General features: G+C 40.8%; 1 protein-coding gene across 1 annotated transcript; it reads left to right on the top strand.

Annotated features, from left to right (window-relative positions):
• The first annotated feature begins 173 nt into the window (after positions 1 to 173).
• Positions 174 to 25778, top strand: gng12a (guanine nucleotide binding protein (G protein), gamma 12a). Its single transcript, XM_046052376.1, has 3 exons — positions 174 to 541; positions 23196 to 23304; positions 23633 to 25778. Exons 2-3 carry the CDS (start codon positions 23212 to 23214, stop codon positions 23756 to 23758), a joined length of 219 nt encoding a protein of 72 aa, XP_045908332.1. The 5' UTR covers positions 174 to 541; positions 23196 to 23211; the 3' UTR covers positions 23759 to 25778.
• Positions 25779 to 26285: the final 507 nt, after the last annotated feature.

The following is a 26285-nucleotide window of genomic DNA, read 5'->3' as shown; positions in this document are numbered from 1 at the left end:
CAGGGAGCTTCTTCAAATTTGTATTTACTGTCAATAAGTAAATTTATATATATATTTATATATTTTGTACTTGCTCAACGTCGTTTTATTTTGAAAATCTCCTCAGGAAGTAGTATATTGGCAGCAGGTAACTTGACGCTGGTGAACATCCGCCCGGGTTTCGGGTTGGTCCGCCTTTCTCCTCCCGACTAAACTCGACTGTTCTCGTCGCGAAACCTCCAAGTGGCGGAGGAAAAGGGAAGGAGAGGGGGGGACCAGTCGTACTGGGAAGGCAGAAAAAGTAAACGACAATTATATATTAACACCAACCGTCAGCGGAAAGTGAAAGCGGTACGAATCAGCAGCTTTGAAGTCGCCAGTGAGGTCCACGTAGAGCTGGTTTTCCACAGTCTTTGGTGTGTCAACACATTAGTGTAGTTGTGACATTTCACCGTGAGCGACACAGCAGAGGGAAAGGTCTCCTCCCAGTCTGTTGACGGATACAGTTCAGCTTCAGTGTAAGGAGACACGGCAAGACCTGACTGTCCATTACCCCGGCCAGGTAAGACTGCCATGTGTCGATGAACTGTCACATTAACGCGCTTTTCCCTGAAGCAACAGTTGGGCTCGAGCTGTTGAACATTTTTACTGTCATTGCTGACAGCTTTTCACAGTTTCTTCATCCGTTTATGCAACACTCAGGTGACACAAGAGCGAATTTATACATATCTGTGCCTTATCTGTGACTCTTATGACCACGCACATAAATATGGGATTGCTTCATGAATATAGTATTCAACAGGTGATAGCTTGAGCTCAAGGTTTACTCAGCCAGCACAGTGCTGTCTGGGCCTTCTGCCCTGGTTATTCCCCACAGGCCCCACCTACTGTGTTTGCCACATAATGACTTATTTTGGAAAGCGAATAGATTTTTCCAGAACAGAATAGCACTTTATAAACATGCACACCAGCCACTTCCTTAACATTTGTCGATTATGAAATGGGCAATGGCTTGCAACATGGCAAGTGTACTCCAACACGAACCAATTACATTATGAACCCAGTATCATGGTTGAAGTGGAGGCCCCACACAGGGAAGTGGCTGAGATGTTTACATGGAGCATCAACAGCTCTGTTGATTTCCCCTGGCCATTAGGAGGGCAGAATACAGACCAGCCATTGATAAGGCCAACTCATTAGTACCCCATTCACCGCCATCAAAGCCTCCTCTCAACGTCCATCGACCCTGAGTGGGTCGCACCACACACTGGAAGCTGAGGATCTCACGCACTTTCTCCCTTCACGCTGATGACAGGGGTTTGGTTCAGTGTAACATGCACAAAGTTTTATTATGAAGGCGTGAACAGCTTTATGGTAGACACTCGCCAAGAGGAAGTGCCTCAGAATTCAGAGGAGATGAAGTGACAGACATACAGATTATGAACATGTGCGACAACATCTGTGCCAGTGTCTTTCTCATGAAAGGCACCCACTGGTTATATTTGATACATGAACGTGTGCTCGTGACCCACATACACTGGTATGACTGGCAAAAGCAGTAAAATGCAGCCCCATGTGTTTGGTTTTTAAAAAAATTATAAATGAAGATGGTGACGTCCACGAACAGCTGCTTTGTCTAATGCTGTCAGGTCACTTCATAAGGCTGTCTGGTGCAATTCGTTGGAACAAACACTTCTGTGCATTCACACAGATTTCTCATTTCCTCCCTTCATTTGAATGGGCAGGACAGGCCAGTTCCTTTTAGGGCAATGCTTATTGAGATGTGTGTGACCTTTGACATGAAAGACTCCCGCTTTTATACTCGCTAGCTCCCTTCCAGCTTTGGTGGCATGGGCTGCATTCGGAGTTGAGTCTGAGTAGAATAGCCCGGATTGCTGGCAGGATTTAATGTGACGTGTGATGCATGTAAATTGATTAGTACCAGTAGGAGGGGACTTGGTGGTCGAAATGGGAACAGTGTCTTGCCTAATCCTTGCATCAGTTAGGAGAAAAACAAATATACTGTATGGTTTGAGATTGAGCAGAGGATAAGTTTAACTTGTGGAACAATGGACAAACTGTTGGGAACATGTGGGAAGGTGGTACACGCAGCTGTAACCAATACTGTAAAAGTTTTTCAACCAACAGGCTGCTCTGGAAGCTGCGTGCATCTCCTCTGACACTGAATGTAGCCTGACTCGATTGGCAGCTCAGTTGCAAACTCCGCCTTCCAAGCCTCTCAGCAGCCAGGCTCTGTTTCCTCATAGTGCCGTCTGTGGATTCCCCGCAGGTCTGTCATCGTACAGAGTTTGCTGAAGTAGGAGTTGGAGTGTGTACGTGCCTGTGCGTGCACATCCTTGCTTGGCTGAGTGATTCACACATTTTCTTGACACTACAGTGTATGTTTCTGCCTCATCAAAGAAAACATTCACAACATTTCTTCTCTCTGTTTTCACACACTCATAGTAATCTTGAAACTACATGCTCATCAAATGTGATATTTCTGTCGTTTAATTAACTTGGTATTGTTTGAATCTGTTTAGAGCAGAAGCAGTTAGTTGGTTAATCACATCAGCTTATAAGCAGAAAGTTAATCACCAACTGTTTCAATTAATCAGCTTCTCAAATTAGACGATTTGAGGCTTTTTCTTACCCTCATATATGACAGCAAACTGGATATTTGGACAGTTGGTTGGATAAAACAAGCAGTTTAAAAATGTTCTGAGAAACATGCATTTTACACTATTTTTTGACATTTTCTAGATGAAGAGTTTCATTTAGAAACATAATAACAAAAAAGGTTTGTAGTTGGAATCCTAAATGTTACTGACATTTAAGAACTTTCAGTTAGTTGTCAATGCCAGCGTTCTGATGAGCGTGTAGTTTTAAGAAGTAAACACGTCTGAAGACAGAAAAAAACATTAATAGATTCATCAATAAAATAACTGACAGAGTGATAAATGATGAAAATAATAATTAGTCACGGCCGTAGTCATGATTTTTGTACTGAACAAATGTTGAATATTAAACACTAAAATTGGCAGTTTAAAATGTCAGTAACTATATGATCAAAGAATAATTTAACTGGATTACAAATTTAAGGAGACATTTGATGCAAACTTTCGGTTCTTGACAGTAGCTTTTAGCAATATAATGATATACCGTGGAACTATATCAATTTGAGATTACGCCAAAGTTAACTGCGTTTTTTCCGTCATCTCTGGGTGTATTGTCAGTAATCAGGAACGCATCATGGCATTACTGGATTTTTTTTTTTTTTGCACCAATATGATAAAGCACCTTGATTTATCATCCATTTAATTTGCTGGGTTAGCCAAAAACAGACACTCCCATCTGTTTATTATCATCAGTAAACAGAACTGTAATCTGTAGTTCAGAGATGTGTAAAGATGTACCACAGCCTTGAAAGGCTTGCTGGAGTTGGTGTTTGGGGTGTGTGTCTGTGGGTGTGCTCTGCATTGTGCGTGTTGGTAGTCACAAGACCTTTAGTGCTTTGAACTTGAACTCCACCCTTCTTAGGAGCAGATGTGCTGAGAGGACTGGTGGTGACACTGCAGATACACGGTCACACCCATCTGTTGGTTTAGCAGCAGAATTTCTTGCTTTCATGAAATACCGAGCATTACTGAATCCTTATTTTATTGGTACAAAATAGACCAATTCAATAGAAAATTAGCTTTAAAGCAGACACATTTTCCAAGATATTAATATGTGTAATAACATAATTTAAATATTAATTAGAAACTACAGGGAATGAAATGTTAAAGCACAGAGGTAAGAACAGTCCAGGAAGTAAGGCGCTCTCAGTGCTCACATTACTAATCTGGTCGACATGTACACATTCGCTAAACCAAGCAGGAAGTGTTGTCAGAGCAACCATCTCAGATAGGTAAGAAGGGCAGCGTAACAGACCTAATTTCCTCTCATTCCCGTAAATGTGTCAAGATCTTTTGATTCTGATGCATCGTCATTCAGCGGTCTTCGCTGTGCAGAGCTGCTGTAGTCGTGTTTGTCTGTCTGAGCAGGGGAGACGGCCGACAGACAGAAAGGTGGAACTGACATCTCCATCACCCATGGAAGGAGAAACCATGCTTTGCTTTATTACCACTACTTCCTGCTCACAGCTACAGAGCTCATCTCAAAGCTCATTCAGTTTTCACAGTTTTATTCTCAAGTCAGTGTATTGTGGCTCATGATGTTTTGCAAATAAATGTAGTTTGAGTTCAAGGTTTATATCAAGTTTTCTAGACCTGCGATGATTAATCAAATAATCGATTAGTTGTTGACTATTAAATTAGGCCTAATCGCCAACTATTAGGATAATCGATTAATTGGAGTCATATGAGTCATATTATTACAACTATTTAAGTGTGACTATTTTCTGGTTTCTTTACTCCTTTATGACGGTAAACTGAATAACTTTGGGTTGTGGACAAAACAAGACATTTGAAGACATCATCTTGGGCTATGATTGACATTTTTGACCATTTTCTGACATTTTATAGACCAAACAACTGATCGATTAATCAAGAAAAAAAGTGCATCTTTAAAATTGCTTCTTTTGCAAAAACCAGCAACAAATATTCTGCTAACAAAGAAAGAAAACCAGCAAATCCTCACATCTGGGAAGCTGGACCCAATGAATGTTTAGTTATGAATACCAGTTTCAGTTGCGATGTGTTCACTGGCGTTTTTTTGGGAAAAAAGCCTGTGGTATGTTGTGACTTGCCGTTGCCTACCAAACGCTGGGGGCCTGTGATAGCATGTTGGGAGCTAACACAGAAATCCAGTATATAAAGGAAAACACACTTACATAGGAATATTTCTACAGAGTGAAACCAGTGTGTGGATTCTGAGCTGGTGCAAACCAACAGATCATGGTGGGAAACTGTTCAACTCATCAGCGCCATCTCGATTTTTTTGTAGATTTAGCAGGTTATCTTCCTATAGGTTAAAGTAGTGTTGTTTTCTCAGCTGTGTTGTGATACTGAACTGTGCACAAGCATTATACAATATTTATTGTACATCCCAGCTGTTGTGAATTTTTATTATACCATAGCTATCGACCAATCAGCAACCTGTTTCGCAGTACTGCATTGAATATCTAAATTTAACACATGAATAAAAGGAGTGTCAGTGACACACCATATTTAATTGTGGATGCATATCAAGAAAAATGGAATTCGTGTAAAGGAACCTTGCTTTGCAGCATAATACCTTAACATAATTACAAACCCAAAGAAATCCACTCGGTCAGGTTGTTCAGGAGGCCTCAGTTTGCTGCCAGCGCTTAACACGGCTGTTCATCCTCAACTCTGATTGGGCGGAGAGGAGGAAGCAGATAAGATAGGTATGTTTAGAGTGTAAACTATGTCCAAGGTTGAAGTTCCTCGTAGACACTGATCTGAGGTTAGATTGGCAACAACTGTCAAGGTTAGTAAATGAGCTGAGAAGCTGACTGCTTGTTTGTATTTATGAAGAATTTCCTCGGCGGAATCAGGGAGTGTTTGCAGCAGATGTGCTGATAATTAAGCCTGATAATCTGACTCAATTGTCATTTTGTTTCAGTATAGTAGTGCAGTGCCCGTTCACAGGGGCCGATGTGACGCCTCCCTGCGCATTTTAGATGCAGGTGCAGTGCTTTTTAATGCCTTACGCCTCATCAAGCAAGAAGTAAGTCTGAAATATGAACTATTGGTTAACTTGAAATGGTAGGCTTCTTGTTAGTTTGCAGTTGAGCAAGGACACCGCAGGGAGTTTAACCCCATTCCAACAATGTGGAAGTACGACTACCAGTGCCTTTTATTTTTGCCTAAACACTAAAGTGCAAAATAATAAAGAACATTCGATTAAGTATCAATGAACAAAATGAGGTATATAAATAATTTAATATATAATAGATACTTTATAGAGATAAAATGAAACAGTATGAACACTGCTGCTTAGTACTCCTTAGTACAGAAGTACAGAACTTTCACCACTGGAATACTGAAAATGATGCACGCACGCACGCACACACACACATACACACACAGATTCCTGCCTTTTTAGTATGGAGGTATGGAGGATTAAAACTAAGCAGAGATAAAGGAAAAAAGGAGATATCTGGTTTAATGAGTATCATAGCAGTCATTTATAGATGTGTAGCGTGTGTGTGATAGAAATATTAAATCAAAATGAGATGATTACAAATATGCAATTATCTAATTGATAATGTAAATTTGAACATTCGATGTTAACTTATAATGCTGTATAATGATGTTTGCAGTTTACACAGTTTTTTCTCAAGAAACATCTGCTTTAAACCAACTGCTTTTGAATGCACAACCAGTGATCCAAACAAAATCTGGTCAAATCAGGAGGGAAAAAAGCCAGTTTTCCAATCAGTGCTGAAATTAATTGAATGAATGAATTCATTTGTCGTTCAACAGAAAAGGACATGCTGGCTTTTTTTTATAATCAGTTCGTCCTAAACTTTAGTCTGTTCCAGCTTCTTAAATGTGAGCTGCTTTTCTCCTTGGGCCTTTTTTTAACAGCAGACATGTTGACTTGTCATAGCAGGTAAAGCACAGGTGTCACTAGTAACATCAACAATGACTCTGTTGTTTTTAAGTGTCGCAGTGAGCCATGAAAGTGTGATACTGAGGCAGCATGCACAATCACAGGACCCTGAAACTGAAGCAGCAATCATTGAGTTTATAAATTTTATTTTATTGTTTATACCACGTCGAAATGTCTTCTGTAAAAAAAAAAAACCAAACGGATATTTTATGTGTCATTGTAAACTCTTTTTTAAAATAGTTGAAATGATTTATCTATATTAATTGATAAAAAAATAAGCAGCCTAATTTGACACTTCAATTTCAAACTCTAATAAAATTTTATTGCAGTTCCTGTGCTCTCAGCTGGGAATCAACTGTTTGTGTGTGTTTCTGTTCATACGGGCTGTGGACAGACAGGAGAATAACGTGTAAATGAGTGAGAAGGACGGGACTAAAGGTTATTTATAGATGAGCGTTGACTGACAACAGAAAGTCTATTTTTAGGCCTGTTGTGATCTGCAACATGCAAGGACGTCTCCCTGGCGTCTACCTGCTGTTACATGTTACCTTGTGATTGGGGAGAGAGAGGGCACCTGCTACTGCAAACAAACAGGTTAGGTTTTAAAAGGAAAGAGATTGCTTCCAAATTATAACGGGGCAAACTTTTCAAGAACAAAAACACCGGGATGGAAAACTTTTGACTGTCCTGAAGGTGATCAGCAGGAGGATACTTCTCCTGCTTTGTGGTCCGGTGCTCTGCTACCACCCCAGTGGTAATATCACAAGAGTGGATGATGTTTGGCAGTGTATTAACACCCAACAGCTATCTGTAGGAACAGATGAATAGTGTGTCTCACAACACAACAGGCCTTAAAGCACATTTTGTGGGTTCTGCTTTGAGAGCTGTGTGTGTGTTTTAAATACTTTACATAGTTTGAAATCAGCCCCCTTGAGTAGTTCTGAGCAAGAGGAAACACTGCTGCTGTGTATGATAAGTATACTCAGCATGAAAGCTTTGTTTGGTGTTTACATATATTATTATTAATAATGAAAGAATGTTAAAGTAGACGAAAGCAAAACACAAAATACTAGATAGATAGTACTTCTATCTTGAAATTAAATAACATGGTTATTATAACGAACAAATGTACAGTACCTTCTTTCTGCCACACGGTGGTGCACTCTGACTGCCTCCTGCCTGCCTGTAGTTGCTGGCTGCTTAGGAAAGGTTCAGTGGTACAAAAGGCAGAACATGTGACAAGGTGCTTTCAGCTATGCCTGTAAGTGAAAGTGTTTACATTAGTTGCAGTGCCCACATGGTGCCAAGCGGAAAGCCAACGTTCCTGTGTCGCCCATGTCCACCTAATGACAGTTACCCCCCTTATCTGTATTTCTGCCTCCCTCTTGCTTGTTAACACACTCTCTCTCTCTCTCACTCACACACACACACACACACACACACACACACACACACACACACAAACATCTGTGTCTCCAACCTTTATAGTCTGTGCTCCAAACACACTGTAAGCTTTTACTAAATGTATCGATTGCAGTTTGTCATTTCTGTTTATTCTCATGAGTGAGATGGAAGAGGCGAGAGAGGCCATTTCCTGCAGAGAGAGAGAGAGAGTTGTGTGTGTTGCACCTGTGACGTGAGTACGTTGTCAATCATTTGTCCTGTCGGACAGCTCAGATAGTGTGTGCGCACCCCTGTAGATCATGTTACTGTCTGGATTGTTTACTGGAAGGACTCTATAGTAACCAACACAAACATAGTGTCATTAACACACGTTCACTCTCTAGATGATGTGCTGTTTGTTGGAAACCTCTCTGTAGTTACAACACTTAGCGCTGTGCTGCTAATAATAATATGCGTTGTTTAAATTAAAGGTGCTGTCAGACAAGACCCCAGTACAGATGAAGCCAAAAACAATTAACATGAATTCTGAAAAGAAGAAAGAAGAAAAATAAAGATCACAATTAAAGCCAATAGATGCGGACATGTCTGTGATATGATTCTAGCTAAAAATATGTTTGCCCAAAAAAACATTATTCTAGAGATAACATATGATGTCTTGGGTATTAAAACATCTACAGAGTCTCAATCCTTAACATTTTGAAAATAATTTTCTTAAAAGTATATATTTTTTCTTCCTGTGACCTTTCAACTTTATGATTTAATGCATCCTGCATGTATGCTCTCTATTCATGCATTTAAATATAAATGAAACTCTATTAAAAGTGTTGCACATGTGATAACGGTAAAGATTGCACCCTTTCCTGTATAGTCATATTTGTTGGAATGTCATGTAGAGGCAATTCTAGTCTGGTTGGGCTGGGCGAAGTGCTTTGAAGTACTCCCACTCAAAGAAAGTCACACCTTATTGTAAGGACACAAGCTGTCCTCACTTATGTTATTTCATTAGACGTACACAGCATTTCATAAGACCGTAGCCCAAATATGGGCATATCCTGTGAGCCAGCATAAACACGCTTCCTGTCAGGTAGGTAAGGAGGAATAGGAATGGATATGACTTCTATTGTGTGTTAACAACAAGTCCTGAATATGTTGATAGTGTGCAGTGTTCTTTCAGTAGTATGTGCTTTTGACGTATCTGGAGGAAAGTTTAAGATGCAGCTGAAGCTTTGCATTTCACTTTGATGGATTCTTTCATTTCTTTAGTGCCCTTTATGGGTCCATGGGGAAGTTTGCTGGTATCCCAAACAAAGGCCTGTGTATGTTTGTGTGTTTCTGCACTGAAGCCTAGTTGGGACTCTGGAAAGGAGCTTGACACCTGTAGCACCGCATAAGTGTCTGCGCTCACACATGTTCGTGTTTTGAAGGAGAATCTGCACCCTTTTTTTGTCTCTTTAAAGTCCTCGGGCCCCAAAGTCTTTGTCCGACACCACACTACATGTCTCTGTTTAAAACAAGCAGAAACAGGTGTCAGAAAGATGCACAATCACCGCCTGTCTCCTTGCCCACAGTCTCAGGGTCTCTTCAGTCGCTGAAATCAGGTGGCTCATTCACCCTCTGTCAAATTGACTCAAGTTTAAAGAGCTGCAAGGCTTTGTTTGACTATGATTTATAGCTATTTTCTCTGTTCTGGTGCACCATGGAACAAGGCCTTGCATTTTGTCCAGGAACCGTTCTTGTACAGTGGCTCCTTGTGCAGTTACCTCTCTGAACTGTAACAAACAGGCAATGTTCTCTCTCCACGGGCGTCTTATTGGAAAACGAGACAGTTATCTGATTGTGTGGAAGATTTTTTTTCTCACCAGGAGCAATCTGCAGGATCTGCAACTCAGACATTTCATACTGACGCCATTTGGAAACAACGATTACATCTCGGTGTACACACATCCCTATATGTTAAAGACTTTACCACCGTAGAATTTTGTTTAACACATTCTACTTTGAACACAGTTAAGAGAGACACATTTTGGTTCTCCTGTATTGATTATTGATTTTAACTCCAAAGTGTCCACAGGCCCTTTTTAAAATAAACAAAACTACTTGTATGAATGAGACAGGTGGACCTAGTGACCTCAGAGATGACCTACTCGTGCTGAGAAATGAGTAGAGCATGAAGGGAGAGGATGTAAAAGGAGATGAAGGGAGGATGAAACGTCAACGGCAAACGTCACTTCTGAAGGGATTCGGGTGGGCTGCAGAGGAAGTGGCCTCAGTCTGACCCACAGCGTGAGCCTCTTCTTCCACCAGACATGTCTTTGAAACTGTTAGATGAACGGAGTTGCAGTAGTTGCTGGGAGGAGCAGCCCTTCATGTGGTTTCTGATTAATAGTAACTCAGACCCCTTTGTGTGTGTGTGTGTGTGTGTGTGTGTTGAGGGGTGAGGGTTCGTAAGTCAATCTGGCTGTGTGTAAGTTAATGTGTCTGTCTGAAAGTCTGTCTGCTTCTTATCTTGATGTATTTTAAATAATTTCAACTTTCATGCCTTGCTGTCCTAAGTGTCTTGAAACAAAATGAATCTACTTAATATATCTGACTTGTTTTAATTGAATTAGTTTTCAGTTCACCTCCACTTTCCCTCTCTGTATCCTCTGTAAATCTGCAGATGTTTTAAAAAAAAAAAGGAAACCAAAGGTACTTTTGACTTTGCTGTGAGTAGTATGACTGGTGAATATATTCCCAATAGTCACATTGAATTCCCCTTCATGCAGCATCTTGATGACATCATAGTTTTGTTTCATTGCATGGGATTTTATGCAGTGATAAGATTCTTTCATGCATTCAACCTTTAATTCACTTCCCATTTATAAAGAGGTGCTCCAACGATATTACACAGGAAGTTCAGTACAACACTTGTCCAGAAATACCTCTACCACTCCTGATATACACAGACCACAGAGGATGAATCCTAATGACTTTGGTTATCACCTGACTTTTCCTCTAGCGCCACCAGCAGGTCAAAGTTTTCACTTATCCTGAGAAATATCTCAACATCTACTAATTAGATTGGCATAAATGTTTGTACAGACATTAATGGACCATGAATGATGACGCTTAATGACTTTGGTTATCCCCCGTCCTTTTATCTAGTACCACTTTTGTGGCTTTGAGTGAAATATCTAAACAGAAGTGTCAAGTGCCGCCATGAGGTCAAAAGATTTTCTCAAAAATGTATATACAAATACTTTGATAATGACTAAATACCTGCCAAACGGATAATATTCCCCCCACCTGTGTCTGTACTAGTGTTTTGTGCTAATTAGCAAATGTTAACATGCAAAAATGGTAAACATTATTCCTGCTAAACATCAGCATATTAGCATTTTCATGTGGACATTAGCGTTTAGCTCAAAGCGCCGCTGTGGTTAAATACAGCTTCACAGAGCCGCTAGCGTGGCTGTAGTCTTTTTCTCTTATTAACAGAAAACCCGTGTTACATACTGGAAGTGTGGAGTGTGAAAGAAGCTGGCACTTAGAAGTCAGGGAGTGTCTAATGAAAGATTCTACCCTGTTGCACAATGGGAAACGTAGGATCCAGTCATTTTTTAAGCTTGACCCTTACTAGGGACAAAATGTCAGAATATTTCAGCCTTTGCTGCTTCAATTTCTTTTTTAAATACGTCTCTTGTCAGTCTCCCAAATATATGAAAGTCTAACACTAAATTGCTGGAGTACTCCTTTAATTTAGTCTCATATGGGTAAGTGCAAATACAGCATAAATTAATCAATGAATGACTCATAGTACCTGCATATCCATTCTCTTTCAATCTACACAGTTGTTAGGTGGAATTTTCCACATAGTAACTGAGTGGTTTGGGAAGGTTGCTGTACTTTTCCTTTCTTGAAGGTAAGAAACAGGAAAGTCAACCTTAAGCAAACTTTGACTTATTTGCAACACAAAGTTTCTTTTTGCTTTCATTCCTGTTCTTTCTGGTCTTGACCCTTTTGTCCTAGCCTCGTCCCTCTTCCCGCTCAGCACTGAAGGCCTTCAACTCTGTCAACTGGCCTTGGAAACTGTAGCAGAGTAAATGCTTACAGAGTTTATTGAGAGTGTAGTCATGACCTGATAGTGCTAATAAGTTTGGAAATCATCAGTAGATATTAAATCTAACAACGCTTTTATGTTTGCACCTGAGTCAGTGCTCCAATAATGTTGTCAATGTGCATTTGTCACAGTGACTGTTGCATTTTTTCTACTTTTTTACTCGAGGGATTAGGCATCAGCGTTATACCCATTTCCCACTAACTTGTTCCTGTTTTTTTTTGTGTGTGTGTGTGTGTGTGTGTGTGTGTGTGTGCGTGCCCACAAGTTACTGCTCATGCAACTTGTCTCCAGTGGTCACTTGCAAAAATCTCATGCCTGTCATTCCTGTCCTTGTTTTTTCAGAAATGTCCCTTCTAGCTTGCAGTTAATGTTGATCTTTGGGTCCTGAAATATACGTGGCCGTTGCTACAGATAAAGACAATATGAGACCATGTGACTTATTGTTCATAAATCCTAAAGTTATCACATGCTTCCTGTAGGCTAAAGAAAGGCTGAGGTGTTTTAGAGTTGCTTCTTTCAGCATTGTGTGGCTTGTTTGAGATATGATTAAAGTAACACATTTAAGAGCCTGTACAGTACTACCATCAAGCTACAGGGGATCTGGGAGTGTCCTGTTGAAAATAGACCAATAATATGTCTTAGAGGTAGTTTATGACTCTTGAAACTAAATTGAAAGTGTTTCAGGTTTCACCTTTTTTGTATCTTATCTAAGTTCAAAGATGACACACAAGTAAAGGAAACTGCTCAGACTCAGGAAAGAAAATGATACCTACACTGTCGTAGCTGGCCTTTTGAACTTTGACCTGTGAGGTCAAGGGTCAGCAGTTTGTAGGCAAATCATTTTCACCCTCAGAGCCACACATTAGAGTAAGGAAACCTCCCCAAATATCTTGTGCAACGGGAGTTATGAGTTATGCCATGGAATGTGATTGCAGTTTCATTTGCATTCATAAGTGGTAGCTATTGTTGCAGTGCCAAACATCTAATTACATAGTAATAACACAGTTTTAAAACATAATATGTGTGTATATGAATGCACAAATCTATTCTAACACACGTGCACCTATACCTACACATTTACTGACATTCAGCTACATTTAGGTTTTATAAGATTGTCATGAGAGAGCTGTGATCTGTGTTTTCGCCTAGTACAGTACAGTAGGGCTGCAACTAACGATTCATTTCATTATCGATTAAGTTGTATTTATTTTCTGATTTCAAAAGCAATTGCATTTGCTGAAATTCTCTTTATATCCTTATATCCAGGATCTGTGGCTGTCACCAGACTTTAATCAGTACGTCTAATCATTTCATTTGGCGCATCACAATTTCCCAGAGCACAATGTGACATCTTGAAATTGTTGAAAATCCATATTATATGATTATATTCCTCACAGTAACAGAGTTTACATTCGCTTTGTGATATAGAGCGACAGCAGGAAAGTTTGCTTTGTCTCATCACTAAATAGGAGAGTACTGCCTGCAAACGCCTTTTTTATATAAAGGGTTTTCTAGACTTGTGTTGCTGAAAAGGAGAAAATGACTGAGCCTTTCTTCAATGTTTTGTTCATTTAACAGTTTCCACTGTCATCCAAAGCTTGTAGGAGAAAACACAAACAGGCCATGCTGACCAATCACAGTTCTTGTGGTTTCCACATGGTGTAGGCCTGACATGTATTTAGATTTAGAGGCACATGTCAGCTACACTAGCTCCATGTAGGCTCTAAAGCTATGCTGTAATCCCTTAATGCAAAACTATAAATCCATTTTCCAGTGTTCTGGTGCTAAAAGAGGGGTTGCTCTTAAAAATCAGCTGTTTTTATAGAAATGCTTCATTAGTGTGAGTCTGTCTCTCTATGAGCCAAGGGACTCCACAGCTTTGTGTCTCTTCTCTTAGGCAGTAGAACTGGGATCCTCCTGTGGATGTCCCAAACGGGAATTTCACCACTATGTGAAATGAAAAGTGAATTTTCGTTGAAAGTTTCTGATGGTATGGAAAGCTCTGTTTACTTTCCCTCTGTCTCTCTTTCCCTCTCTCTCTTTCTCTGTCTAACCCTCCTGACAGAGGAAATCATGCTGCCTGCATTTTCCGCCACTAATCCCTTTGTCCTGTTTAACAGGGTTGGTAGCTGCTGTTGATGTCAGAGTATTTTACATGCAAATATCCACTCACCAAAATGGACTTTGCACCTTCTAACACACACACACACACACACACACACACACACACACACACACACACACACACACACACACACACACACACACACACACACACACACACACACACAGACAGTCTTTGTCACACAAATGCACACACACCTCATCCACATTTATGTCACCCTCTGACTAATCCCATTTCCTCCTTTCTTAACAAACAAACTCTCCTTTATGACCTTTACGTTGTTTTCTAATGAGCTATGTGACGTCCAGGGCATAATCAATTATTCCATCCATGCATGCTGTTGTTCAACACCTCCTACTTCAGCTCCAGGAAGAGGGGCTACAGAAATTTGGCTTTCCGTTATCCACCTTCGCTGCAGTAGGAACGTAAATGTGGTCAGACCAGTGCAGGGGTGGAGGCTGGAAAGACTGAATGCGTTTGTTTATTGTTCCATATAGGCAGGGCAGTGTTGGGTGAAAGATGGAGATCCATTGTGTAGTATCTCCCTGCCTTCGTCATGAATAGTAGCTTTCAGAGGCAAGAGGGACTGAGACGAAAGGCAAAGCACTCACAATAGCTTTAAGTTTTATGGCGTTCCTGTCGCCAGCAGCAGATTTTTGGCATGCAACCAAATGCAACATACACACAGCTGCACAGCTTGCTTTCTCCAGCTGAACTCTCTCTCCCTGAGACACACACACACACACACACACACACACACACACACACACACACACTCTTATCTCCCTCAGTCGCAAGCACACATTTTTTTTTACAGCCCTCTGCCCCACCATTCATTCCTTCCCTGCATCCATTTCCAGCAAACTCCACTCGGCTTGCACTAAGCTTTCTTTTGTGCAATTTTTTGACAACAATGCTGTTTGTTTTCCGAGGGGCAGAGCGGAGAGATGCTGCCTGGCAGCCTCTCTGCCTAGGTCGCCCGTGTCTCCTGCATGTCACCCTCTGTGCGTCTGCAGTGACGTCTGAAGGGCATTATCTGCACTAGGCCTCTGTTTGTTTTGGGCTGCTCTGGGCTTGATAATGGCCCATTACTGGGGAACCAGAGGTTCATAGGCACCTCAGTGGAAACTGCAGAGACCTTGCTAATCTGTATGATACCCAGCTGGCATTTTGCTTAGTAATACTTAGCTACGGCTGGAGTCGTTTTTAGCTGAAACCAGCAACAACACTGACATGTTGGCTATTTTTAGTGCATACTCTACGCTGCTAATGATGTCACTGAGGCGCTGGCTGACCTTTGTGTCTGTTTTTGTGTTGCTCCCAGACATTTGGCATCCTGTGTGTAAAACAAGGAGTTGTATCTGAATACTTGTTGAGTATAAACAAATCCTTTTACATAGTTGACTCATTACCTCCGGACTTTCCTGTGGAAGGAGTTCAGTTGACAGTTACATCAATGGAAAGAAGTAACATCTCACAGTCATTGTCACGCTTTGCTCTCAATTCAGTCATTCTTTCTTTGGGCCTCTTGCAGTTTCTGTTAGAAGTGCGAATTAGGTCCCTAAACATTCCATCCGAAGACTGTATTTCTTAACAACACTTAGTGTATAATGTAAAGCATTGTTTTTAATGAGGAGAGAGCTGGGAATTACATGCAACAAAGGTCACCTGCTGTATTTGAACTGGAGACGCTGCAGTTATGCATCTTCATCTGTAATGCACTGTGCTATTAAACATGCACGAATCCTACACTAAATATCTAGCAATGGTTTTGGGAAGAAAGGGTTCTTGGTGAATGTGTCTTTCATATTAAGTGGGCACCTCGTATGTATGTTTGAAAATCAATTTCAGGTGTTCTGTGTTATACTCTTGTCTTCCCAGGCCGACCCCCCTCTACACCTGCTGCAGGTATCCATTAGGCCTACACTACACTTACACTATATTCGCCATAACATTTAAACCACACGGCACCCACATTTAGGATTACACAACTGATAATTTGCAATCTCAACAGTAGGCTAACAGGATGGCTGACCCTGCTAGCTTAAAAAGTCTTACTCAGCATTTCAGGAGACACATTTTACCACCCAACTCACTGGTGCAGAGAGAGAGGGGAAATAAGTAAAGGACAGAATTTTTGCCACTGTTTTAATGGCGTGAAAATGCGCACACTATTTCTCCGCAAAAGCAAGTGACTGCCCATGTAATTATTAGCACGGGAAAAGGATAAAGGGACAACTGTCAAGTGCAATGAATTTTTGCAGCACCATTACTCTGCAACTCTAAATTAGTCAAGTAGATGAGTGTGTGTGAATTGTGCCCTGTGGAGAGTGGAGCCTAATTAGAGGTTGCCTGGTTAGAGATCGTCCTATTCCGCCATGTGAATTCTTGCTTCTGCTTAATCCTTACATACCAGAATGTTACTTGCCCCCTCTGTTATCACTTTTATCTGTCATTATGTCAGGCAGCCTGACACACCTGCTGCTCCTTCTCAGTAACAGCCACTGAATGTGCAGTCAGTCATGTTCCCACAATCCTGTTCTTAATATCATCGTGTTTAGGGACACTGATTAGCTTCCTCTCCTTGCTATCTCATAGATGTGCTTACCATATCTTACTTGACATGCATAGCTTTTTGATTAGTGGCTAAGTGTTTTTGAACAGAGTTCATAATAAACTGGGTGTAATTCCCGCAGCATAGCTTGTCAGCCATCTAGTCTGTGCTTGAAACAAGGAATCATTCATAGTTTATTTAGACTAAGAATGAGCCTCAAGTAATTGCGCATGAATTTAGGATTTAGAAATCCTGCAGAAATGAGTCCAGTCTAGTCTTCTGTCTAGACACTGCAGCCTGTGTTGCAGTATGCCGGATTTTTTTTTGTTGTTTTTTTTACCCTGTCAAGCCACAGAATTTACAGGATTGTTCAGCTTGCCAGATTCTGAAAAGCTACTGTATGGGAGTTTAAGTCTGACTGAAGTGTTTTCATCGTGATACAGTAAACGTTATTGTGTGTTCTTTGCATAACCATATGTTTAATGTACACAATTTACCATTAACCTTTACACAGTCCTGCAGCTTTTCCTGGAAATGTGTGCTTTCACCTTGGCCACAGTCTAGCAGAGAGAGCGTCGAGTTTCCCAGTATTCCCTTTGTACTGAGTGTGTAGCCAGAGGCCTGGGCGGGGTCCTGTTAGCGCCACTTATCACAGCGGCCATAAACACAGCTCAGGGTGGTGCTGCAGCTCTGTGTCTCGTTATAGTTCCCCTTGAAGCACACAATCTAGTTTTGTGCTTCTCTCAGCTGTATATTCTGCACTGTGGGCTGTACGTGCATGCAGCTGATAAACCTAATGCTCTTCTATACATAGCCTTTACTACTCTTACTGTAAACTTAGGGCCAAAACTAAACTCTAAATCATAGAAAATTCTGAGAGTCCAAGGTGACATCTTAAAATGCCTTTTTTTTGTACAACCAACATTTCAAAACCCAAAGATGTTGAGTTTGCAGTGAGAACAAAGAAAAGCATCAAATCCTCACATTGGAGAAGCTGCAACTAGCAATTATAGGGCATTTTTGCTTGATTTCAACAACTGAAATGATTCACCAATTATCAAAATAGTTGCCGTTGTTGTTAATTTTCTGTTGATTGACTAATTGATTTAACAAGTAGTCGTGTTAGCTCCAATTTAAACTGTTTTTTTTAAAATGGAGAGATTAGTGTCAGAGAATAAAGTGGACAGTTTTGGGGGATCAAATCTAGCAAAGGAGTACTTTTTGTTTGTTTTAAGAATTAATTTCCTAGGTTTGTGGTGCAGATGATCTTCAGGGTACTCTAGTCCCTATGGTTTCATCATCATCATAATGATATTTGTCCTTTTCAACACCTTCTTCTCTTTTCTGGTTGGAAAGCAGTGATGTCACTGGTGGTTCTCACAGTGTGAAAAAGTGAGAGCCCACAGCATTGCCTCCCCGCCTTGCCCTTTCTCTTTCACAGACACAGCAACCTGAGTCTCATAAACACAATCTCACTTAACTCAGCAGCAGGACTGATGACTGAGTATTATTGGGTTTGATAAGCACAGTAACCAAGTGAGAACAGGCTGGTGTTTAAAGCAGGAGAGCACTGAGCAGGAACACTGATCATATCTGATCAGTGGCGAACTCCAGCACGGGGTCATGTTGTAGGTGTAGCAAGAGACGGTTTTTCATTCAGCTGGAAAAGTGCTGACTGCCAACAGAGTATGAGAAGGCTACTTTTAGCTTTGCCTGTAGAGTGAGAAACTCTTACTTGCAGAGCAAGAGAGGGGGGAAGGGTGTACATGAGAGAGACATGACAGAGTTGTGTATGTGCAGATACACAAGGAACAACAACCAGTATCGCGGCTTGTGGCTGGGGCCCAACTCTTTGAACTCCCCTTTGTTCAAAGCACCAGACATCTGTCTAGACTCCAAATATTGCCTTTCCACAGTTCACTGTTCTTTACTCATCAGCTGCTATATGAAGTCAACACAGACACCAGGAGGTTTAATTTGGATTTTAGCAGATAAGAAATTAAAGTTCTTTATTTTCATACAAGACCAAGAGCTGTCCCGCGACCCTGTACGCAGGATAAGCAGTTGACGATGGATGGATGGATGGATGGACCAAGAGCTGTGCTAGCAGCTCTGTGAGGCTGTGCTAAATGCTAACATCTGCATGCTAACATGATCTCAATGACAATACTAACATGCAGATGTTGAGCAGGTATAGTGTTTACCATGTTCACCATCTCAGTTTAGCATGTTACTAACATTTATATGCTAATTAGGACTAAACACAAAGTCTAGCCGAGGCTGGTGAGAATGTATTTAGTTTTGCAGATGAAAGTTCAGGGGATAACCAAAGTTACTGTTACAAATTTTGCAACAATCCATGAAGCATCAGTGGTGATATTTCAGTTTTGTTTAAGGGAAGTTCTCAGCAAAATGAATAATCAGTCACTAGCTTTGTCAGAGCACCACCTACTTGAAACTGGCTTCTGTGGTCTGCATGTAAGTGGACGTGCATGATTGCATTCTGCAGTGTTTCCAGAAATTCATGTAGCTTTTTTTTTGTACTTGTACAATTTTTGAGTATAACGTTAACATTGCTTTACTTCAAAACCTGACAGGAGTTTTATCAACTGAGATATGATCAACTGAGATTTGGGAGGGGTGTGTGTCAGCTGCTCTGCGATCTACGCTTACCCATGATGCCTTTCTCTGTGTAAGTCCATAGTTCTCTGTGAAGATAAACTCTTTTAAGTGTTCATCTTCAAAAGCATAATTCCAGTCTTAGTCCACCCAAGACCTCTCCAAGTTATGTAAGTTAATGAAGCCAGCTGTTACATCTGCAGCAAAATACTCTATTATCATTTTCCCCCAAAGAGTGAACTATGGTTGCTAACTTTGTTTTTATAGTCCTACAAACCACAAAAGAGAGGGGAGAAAATGATGGGGTGAACTAAATGGAAGGCTTTTGACATGGAAAAAGCTCAATCTTTGTCTACCTCTCACCACCTCATGTTAAGTCTTAAGTGCTGCGGCAATAAGCCCTAAAGCAGATTATTTCCAGCGGTGTAACTTTATTACAAAAGCTACTCGGGTCTGAAAAGCCTCAGATACTTGCTGGAGGGACCACACGTACTGTACAGTTGACAGGACCGACTCTTCTTTCAGCCTTTGATGGATGTCGTTTGTGTTCGTCAGCAGTACATTTAAGAGTTTTCTTTGGGTCTGAGCATGCAGCGTTGTAGTAGTGTAAGACACACACACAGTTTCATCTCTGAGTGTTGGTGTTAATGGCATTGAGTCATAATGGTTCCCTGTTCTTGGATCTTTGAACACTGTGCTAATGAATCGCATGTGTGTGGGTGGATTTGTGTGTAAGATAGAGCAGTGGGGGGGGGGGGGCAGCTCTGTGCAGTAGGTGGTCCTGGCTGCTGTGTGCATGTGTGTGTGTATTGTGATAGGGTGGGCTTTGAAGGAGGTGGTCTTTTTTCTGATCCTTGGAGTTAACGTTTTTGCAAGGCTCCTATATATACGTGGTGGTGTTTAATGCCACACACTCATGGTCACACACATTGTTGCTCTCCCGTAGAGTTTCAGTCAAGCTGGTGCTGCTGGTAGTAGCTGGCATCACATCACAGGGGTTGCACAGTTTGACTGAGGTGACTCAGGTTTGCCTGCAGAAATCCCTTCTGAGGGCCGGTGGGCTTTCACTGCCTCTTTCTTTTACTCCACATGCTGGTTGAACTGATATTTTGGCCGCAGAGAGTGGTAGACTAGTTCTTTTTTTTTTCATACATGTCATGCGCTATCACGTGACGAATGGAGACGGCCGTAAGGTATCAGAGGGCTACTTTTCTGCCTTGCCAGCTTGTCGATCTACTCTGTAAAAAGGTAATTGGTAAAGAAGCGCATAATACAAGTCTTTACTTATTTACTCAAATTTGCTGCAAATATTTGTAGCAAGGCATTATTCATTCAAAATACGATGTTACACACCTAATGCATACAAATATGACTTCTAGTTAATCACATTTGAAAACCACATTTGAGGATCCCTTCAATGTACATTCCTTTGTATTTTCTGCGTTACAGTTAAATTATATCAGAGAGAGGAGATGAAATGCAGCAAAGCAAAGGGCCCCTGTGTTGGAGTCGAACCTGGGCCGCTGCAGTAAGGACTCAGCCTTAACGGCTGCCCTGTCGTGTGAAGGCTGTTTGCACTTCTCTTGTTATCTCTTTATTCATTCTTGTATTTGGTCAGCATATTCTGCACTGTTTGCAAATTGCACAATTTATAAACTCTGCAATCTGGTTTGCTTGGTAGCACCAGGAGGCTTGAGTTTTTACCTGACAGAAAAGTGCTTGAAGCGGAGTAAAAAGAAGTTAGTGACATACCCTGTGCACCACTTGAAGGATTGGCACAAAACATTTGTTATACTGATTGTCATTCTCTCAAGAAAGCCACTGAGTTTATTATTGTTGCAAATGACTGACTTTGTATCCCATCCGAAAAATGTCCTTTGGGTCTGAAACACAAGGAGCTGTGGTCAGCATGGATTCACATCACAATGGAGACAATTTTCACATCCAGAAGTGACATTTTTATGGTTGAAAAAAGTATCGACCTGTCTGAAGCAACACCATAAACTACTCTTGCAGTGTAATACAATGTTTGTCACTTTCTAGTAATGCACCACGTCTTTTTAAAACTTCACTGATGTTTGTCAGAGGAGCAAACATGTGGCGCTCAGTCTGCATTAGTTCCGTCTAAAGACCTCCTCCAGACTGTAAAAATGAATGCACTCACTCATCATGTGTGACCTTTATGCCTTAACTGAGAATATTTCCCTACGAAGATTGCTTGCTTTGCATTGTAATGTCTCACTTTCACGTTATCAATAACATTTGAGCTCTGAGTTTTTTTCTGGCTCCTTTGGAGTGATTACTGATCTTTTAGATGGAAATAAAACTCTTTAATCAGGCACTCCCCAGAAAATGGAGTCAGAAAATGGAGATTTTCTTCCCTCCCCACTTCCCTTTCCTGTTTTTTGTCTTTATTCCTCCCTCTGTCTTTGTTCCCTGAAACAAATGAAGAGATCCAGCCACAGCATCAGAGGTTGTCTGGAGGGACTACATCCTGAAGGGTAAACGGGGTGCAGACAGGGTTAAACGAAACAAACATTAAGTAGAATATGTTGTGGTTGCTAAAAGCAGTGAGTGCATGTTACTCTCTGTTGGATTTACTGCTTTAACTTCCCATATTATCCTTTTTTATTCACAGTTACTGTGGCTGGCACCTGATTACACAATAATCACACTTATTACTGAATTAAGTATTTTGAGCATTTATGCACCACAGTATTGACATAAACATGACAATATGCAGATGGAACAAAAGACAATTTAACTGCTATAGTATATAACAGCCAACTTTAATTGTAAATTGGAATAGAAATAAACCTCGAGGTCGGAGAAGCTTTCTGGTTAATGTAACTACAACCTTCTGAGAAACTGTTCTTGAAGCTTCCTGTTTCCTACTGAGAAAAGTTTTGGTGAAAGCAAGGTGTGTCACAAGAAGAAGGCAGGTGTGTGTGTGTGTGTGTGTGTGTGTGTGTGTGTGTGTGTGTTGCAGAAAAAGTTAAAGGTGATCCGTGTGCGTTTGTATGAGTAATAAGACAAATGGCAATAAAAAAGGAAGCAGGAGCGCAGGGGAGAGACCCTGTAGCCAGAGCTCCCACATGGGCTGTAGGATGTGTCCGGGCTTGTTCCCATCCAGTCTGTAAATGATTAGCAGGAAGTGGAATCACAACTCTGAACGCATCAGCCCCTCGGTTACATACACTTTTGCACACGGAGATCTTTACATTGCCATAGCTCTTTGTTTAAATATAGATATCCTGCATTGTTATATTTTTAGTCATTGTTGTAGTTTAGCAGCTATCAGCTGAGCTCATAGTGTACACACTGAAACAATGTGGAACTGGTGGTCTGCATGTAAGAATAAAACAAGAATAAAATTCTACTGAAATTTTTCACCACTTGTTTGCAGAAAAACTGTGCATATGCTCAGGCCTCAGCTTTCTGTGTACTTTTTTTGATGAAACCTCGTTGGTGACTTATGGGAACAACGCTGCAGAGGAGTTGTTTCCCCATATTAAACAAACAGCTCTACGGTTTACAACACACTCCTCTGCTGTACATGTAGTTAAATCATTTACTGACTGATTATTATTATGCCACTCTTCCCTGCACAGACCATGTTAGTGGCTCATGCTCCTATATTTCTGCTTATTCATTCTCTTGACTTTATCTAGTAAACAAGATGGTTTTTGCACTATAGCAGCTCTGCAATCTGCCAAGCAGCGGACATCATTACAGCCAAGTTCTTGATCTGAATATCCTTACGTCCATGTTTTATTGGTTCTTAAGAAAAAACAATATTTGCATCATTCTTAATTTGTCTTCCTTCATTGCAGTGTTGTATCTCCCAGGATGTCTTCGAAGGCTCACAGTTCCAATAACATCGCCCAAGCCCGGCGGACGGTGCAGCAGCTGAGAATAGAGGCGAGCATTGAGAGGACAAAGGTACGGTACAGCGATAAACCATGCAGCACGCAACCTCTTCCAGAGCATCTTCATTGCACTTCATTGTGGCAATAAATCCAACACATTTTGTGTGACGTACCTTGCCACCAGCAGCAGAATTTCACACCTGCTCTGGTTTTTTATTGTATAAATACATCAAATTTTTGTAAATGTCACATGTTAAATGCAACATTTTTAAAGAATAAAATAATTTATACTTTTGCAGAATAACATATCACTGAGAAAATGTAACAATAGATACTGGCCCTGTTGTACCATTGGATTGGCTAACTCCCCCCCGTTTGTTTGTCTTCCATTGTTTCTGTAGGTATCCAAGGCCTCTGCAGACCTTATGAACTACTGCAGTGAACACGCCAGAAATGACCCTCTCCTTATGGGCATCCCTGCTTCAGACAATCCCTTCAAGGACAAAAAACCCTGCACTATATTGTAGTGGATGCCACTTAGCCTTTGTGTGTTTATTTTTTTGCTTGTTAATGTTGCTGTATTCTTTTTGTTGGGAGGAGGTGAGGGGTGGACTGCGATCGCATCATTACCATGTGTTCACTTGTTCTGTTAACAGTTCAGCAATTCAACCAACCATTTTCTAAAAAAAAACCCCAGCAAATCGTAATGAGCAAAGAAAGGCCCACTGGCCTTTACAACGCGCTGAAACTACTGACCTTGGTGGTGCCACTGTGCAGTTTGAGCTCTGACCACTATTGAGACTGCATGAGTTGTGATGGCATCAGGTACATAATGTTGCTTAAATAATAATCAACGGCATATTATATTTTCTGGCACTCCTGAGTGCTATGTAAACAGCCTCATCTCCATTGGGCTGTGACTGTTAATGTCTCTCTGGTTTGCCTTAAGTGGATTAATGCAGCCAAGGCTTCCCTTCAGTGTAAAAGCATATTAAGATGGATAATACTGGCTCTTATCATGTGGCTTCATTCCCACCAGTATTTTACAGATTCTGTGCAGTTTAGATCACTGAATTCAGGGGCCCGGGGTTTACCCTGAGCTTTTACTCAAATGTTACCTTGATGTATCTTTGATTGGGGCAGCGACCTCACTTTAGCTGGTGTGAAATAGTACTCTGCAACCCATCACGGCTGTAGCAGCTCTGACTGGGCCATGCCAATCCACATGCCATTTGAATCCATAGTTTTCCTATCTGGTATTGGCTGTATGATTACCATAAGACAGTTCTGTCTTTAGCTGATTTAATGAACTATCATGTTGCGATAAGTTTCATATTAACATCCAGGATCATGTTTGGAAGATCATTTGACCCCAATGCTGTGATGCTTTTTGTAAATTTGTGAGCAGTACATGTACAATACATGGTAGAAAATTAAAATGCTTTATTACAATAATGCAGTGTAGTAATTAGATTTTTTTTTACTCAAAGTGTAACACTGTGTGATGGAGAACATGGGACCAAGCCAAACCAATGATACAGCATTTCAAAACATCTAAATATGCGTTGGAGTGAAGATATTTTCAGACATTCCTTCTGAATACTTTCTGTGGTACGGTATTTTTAGGACGCTGATGACACAAAGCATGTCAGCGAGTGTCGTAACACTGTGAGCCACAGCTTCTTGCTCATCACAACAAGTGTCTTAGTCGAGCGGCAGCGTTCGTTGTCTTAAAAGTGTTTTTGGCACAAGTGTTGTAGGTACAGGTGCAAATGGTAGTGTGCATTGATGATAAAAACCACTCTCCCAAGACTGCTGTCAAATTTGTGTTGTTTTTTTTTCAGTTTATGCTCTAACATTTGTGTCGGTGGGGGTCTTCAATCTTAAGTCTAACTTGTCCTTCATGTTATGAGTTTCTGGGGGAACATATCTGCTATGGTAAATTTAAAACAGGATAGATCGCATAAATTAAAAATTGCTTACACTTAAGCCTTATTTATGTTTGCCTTGTATCATGAAGAACATTAATGGGAGTGCTTTCTTCTTTTTATCTGTGGGATGAAAGTGATTTGTAACAGTATTGTGCCATCTGTTTTATGTCACGAGCAGAACATGTTAAATTGTGTTTCACTTGGTGCTCCACTTTTCAGCAGTTTTTAGTATTGTTGCCTTCTCCAAAGGGTATTTTCAGGTCTTCAAATCAGCAAGATCTGGTGTTATTATCCAATTGTATTTTTTTATGATTGTCTCCAACAGTCAGTTCTTTTTACTTGCAATAAATCATTCCTTTATGCCTCTTTAGGAAAAGTTCAGATTACCACTGCCATGTCATGATTTCTGTCCACTCAGCAACTCCGTAACTGCCTTATTGTACCATTGATAGAGTAATTTAACTGTCAAAATCTGCTTTTTGATAAATGTCCTTATTAATATACCAACCTTTGTATGAAGACTTAACTAAGATTAATAAAGTGAAGCATTCCTACAGTACAATACTGTACTAATATCTCAATAAAGATGTGTTGTGATGCACAGTCGGAAGAACCACTGCTGTCTTGATACCACCTTTTACTCAACCTCAGATGTAAAGTTGTTGTTTTGGTCTTTTATTCAATTGGAACCTGGCCAGATGGATGTGCCCACAGTGTATCTGGGGCCGTTTCCTCTCATTTATGGATTGTTAATATCTCACTCGGGATATGAGAGACCCGGGGCCACCATGGCTGTCAGAAACCAGAGAACACAAGAGGGCTAACTAGAGAAATTACCAAACCCTGATTTCCGCTCTTGGAGAGTAGAGCAACTATTTTGGGAAACCGTCTCCCTAGCCTGAGAGTCTGTTTTCATTCTCCATTGGTAGCCACTTGGGTCTCTCTGACCTTGTTTCTGTCCAGCTGGTGTATAAACAGCTGGTTTAATTTTCCCTACACACAATGGGAAGATTGTGCAGGAATAATAATTGGGGTTACCTATTGAAACAATCGCAAAAATACTGAACTGGATATGACAGCTCTCACACATAAAACTGACTAATGATGAAATAACATTGTCGCC

The sequence above is a fragment of the Micropterus dolomieu genome, linkage group LG06, assembly GCF_021292245.1.
Source record: "Micropterus dolomieu isolate WLL.071019.BEF.003 ecotype Adirondacks linkage group LG06, ASM2129224v1, whole genome shotgun sequence".
Taxonomy (NCBI): domain Eukaryota; kingdom Metazoa; phylum Chordata; class Actinopteri; order Centrarchiformes; family Centrarchidae; genus Micropterus; species Micropterus dolomieu.
This window is presented reverse-complemented; position numbering and strand designations above follow the sequence as displayed.

Bases quoted from the DNA above. Each gene is read 5' to 3' on its own strand.
- gng12a (XM_046052376.1), top strand. From the start codon at position 23,212: ATGTCTTCGAAGGCTCACAGTTCCAATAACATCGCCCAAGCCCGGCGG. The intron at 23,305-23,632 runs GTACGGTACAGC...TTGTTTCTGTAG, and splicing joins CGAGCATTGAGAGGACAAAG to GTATCCAAGGCCTCTGCAGA.